Below are 1,750 nucleotides of genomic sequence, written 5' to 3'. Positions count from 1 at the left end.
GTTCTCTCCCCAGCTCTGGGAGGGGAGTGGGGTCTAGTGGTTAGAGCAGGGGGCTGGGAGCCAGGACTCCTGGGTTCTCTCCCCAGCTCTGAGAGGGGAGTGGGGTGCAGTGGTTAGAGCAGGGGGGTCCCTTCACAGAGTAGGAATGACCCGCTTCCCTCTCTGGGGTGCCAAAGGGGTGCTGGCAGTCTTGGCCAAGCTTTGGGGTGGGGGGGTGCATGGGCTGTACCCTGGGACCGGCAGGGTCCCCCAGGGAGATGGGGGTGTTACCCCAGGCCTGAGCTGTGAGGGCCCCCTCTCCTCTTGCGTAAACTCCCTGTCCCACTGCCAGCTGGCAGCGCCGCCCCATGGATCCGCTGGGGGGGGGGCACAGGACCTGCGATTGGCTGGGTAGCCGGGTGGGCCGCCCCCTTGGGCCAGGGGCCAGCGAGGACCGTGTTTCTAGAAAGACCGGTGGGGGCGCGGGGCCAGGGGAGGGTCTGCAGCCCCGACCCGGGCTGTTCTAGCAACTTCGCTCAGCTCCCTCCAGCGGAGAGGGACCGACAGACACACGGGGCTCCCCCCTCCAGCAGGGAGCAGCAGGGACCAGGGGACAGATGGGGACACGCACAGGAGATTAGCCTGTCACGCTAGATACAGAATTTGGCAGAATTGAGGGTTTTTATCATTCTGACGGATAATATCAGTGTTTACAAAAATCTATTTGAACGTTCCCCATTGCAGGAAATTGGGGGGTGGGTCTCCGGTGACCAGACGTCCCGCTATTCGGGGCTTTGTCTCGGATCCTATTACCCGTCCCGATTTTTCACCCTTGCTCTCTGGTCCTGCTGGGTGGGTCAGACGTTAACTATTTAACGACTGCCGCTGAGATGGCCGGCCTCCCATGGGAATCCCTGGGATCCCAGGCGCTTCTCGGGCAGCGGTGCTCTCGCGGGGCCGATGGGTCCGGCAGTGAGAGAAACGCGCCCAGTGGGTTTGTGTGCAGGCCGGGGCACCGACCTCGGGTTTCAAAATCGCATCCTTCCGAGCCTCTAGAAACTGCCACAGACCCGGGGCCCATCTGGCCCGATATCTTCCTCCCCCACGCCTCAGATGGGACCTTGGAATTCGAGCTTAACAGTGGATCCTACTGAACTAAATTCTGTTAACATTAGTATACCTTTGGGAGGGGAGTGCGGTCTAGTGGTTAGAGCAGGGGCCTGGGAGCCAGGACTCCTGGGTTCTCTCCTCAGCTCTGGGAGGGGAGTGGGGGCTGGTGGTTAGAGCAGGGGGGCTGGGAGCCAGGACTCCTGGGTTCTCTCCCCGGCTCTGGGAGAGGAGTGGGGTCTGGGGAGTTAGATCGGTGGGGCTGGGAGCCAGGACTCCTGCATCCCATTTGACCCCCTCCCTTCCCCCTTTGCAGCCAAGATGTCGAAGGGCCAAGCTGTAGGCATTGACCTGGGCACCACCTACTCCTGCGTGGGGGTTTTCCAGCATGGCAAAGTGGAGATCATCGCCAACGACCAGGGCAACCGCACCACGCCCAGCTATGTGGCCTTCACGGACACCGAGCGCCTCATCGGGGACGCCGCCAAGAACCAGGTGGCCATGAACCCCACCAACACCGTCTTCGGTGAGCGCCAGGACGCGGGGCCTTTCCCCTCTAGGGGGCACTGGCTCCGATCTAGACCCAGGGTAGGGACTGGCTGGCTCAGGGGGGCGGGGAATGGGGCATGGGGCCTTTCCCCTCTAGGGGGCGCTGGCTCCGATC

At 62.7% G+C, this 1,750-nt stretch overlaps 1 protein-coding gene across 1 annotated transcript in view; it reads left to right on the top strand.

The window, feature by feature from the left end:
• Positions 1-1,750, top strand: part of LOC112119041 (heat shock cognate 71 kDa protein-like) — a 12,187-nt gene that overhangs the window by 2,369 nt on the left and 8,068 nt on the right. The window contains exon 2 of the mRNA XM_026659650.2: positions 1,403-1,612. Coding sequence (XP_026515435.1) covers positions 1,408-1,612 — 205 coding nt within the window. The 5' untranslated portion in view covers positions 1,403-1,407. The remainder of the gene's footprint in view (positions 1-1,402; positions 1,613-1,750) is intronic.

Source organism: Terrapene carolina, unplaced genomic scaffold (assembly GCF_002925995.2).
Source record: "Terrapene carolina triunguis isolate 2854851 unplaced genomic scaffold, T_m_triunguis-2.0 Scaffold647, whole genome shotgun sequence".
Taxonomy (NCBI): Eukaryota; Metazoa; Chordata; order Testudines; family Emydidae; genus Terrapene; species Terrapene triunguis.
Note: the sequence above shows the minus strand (reverse complement) of the source record. Positions and strands in the feature narration are given on the sequence as shown.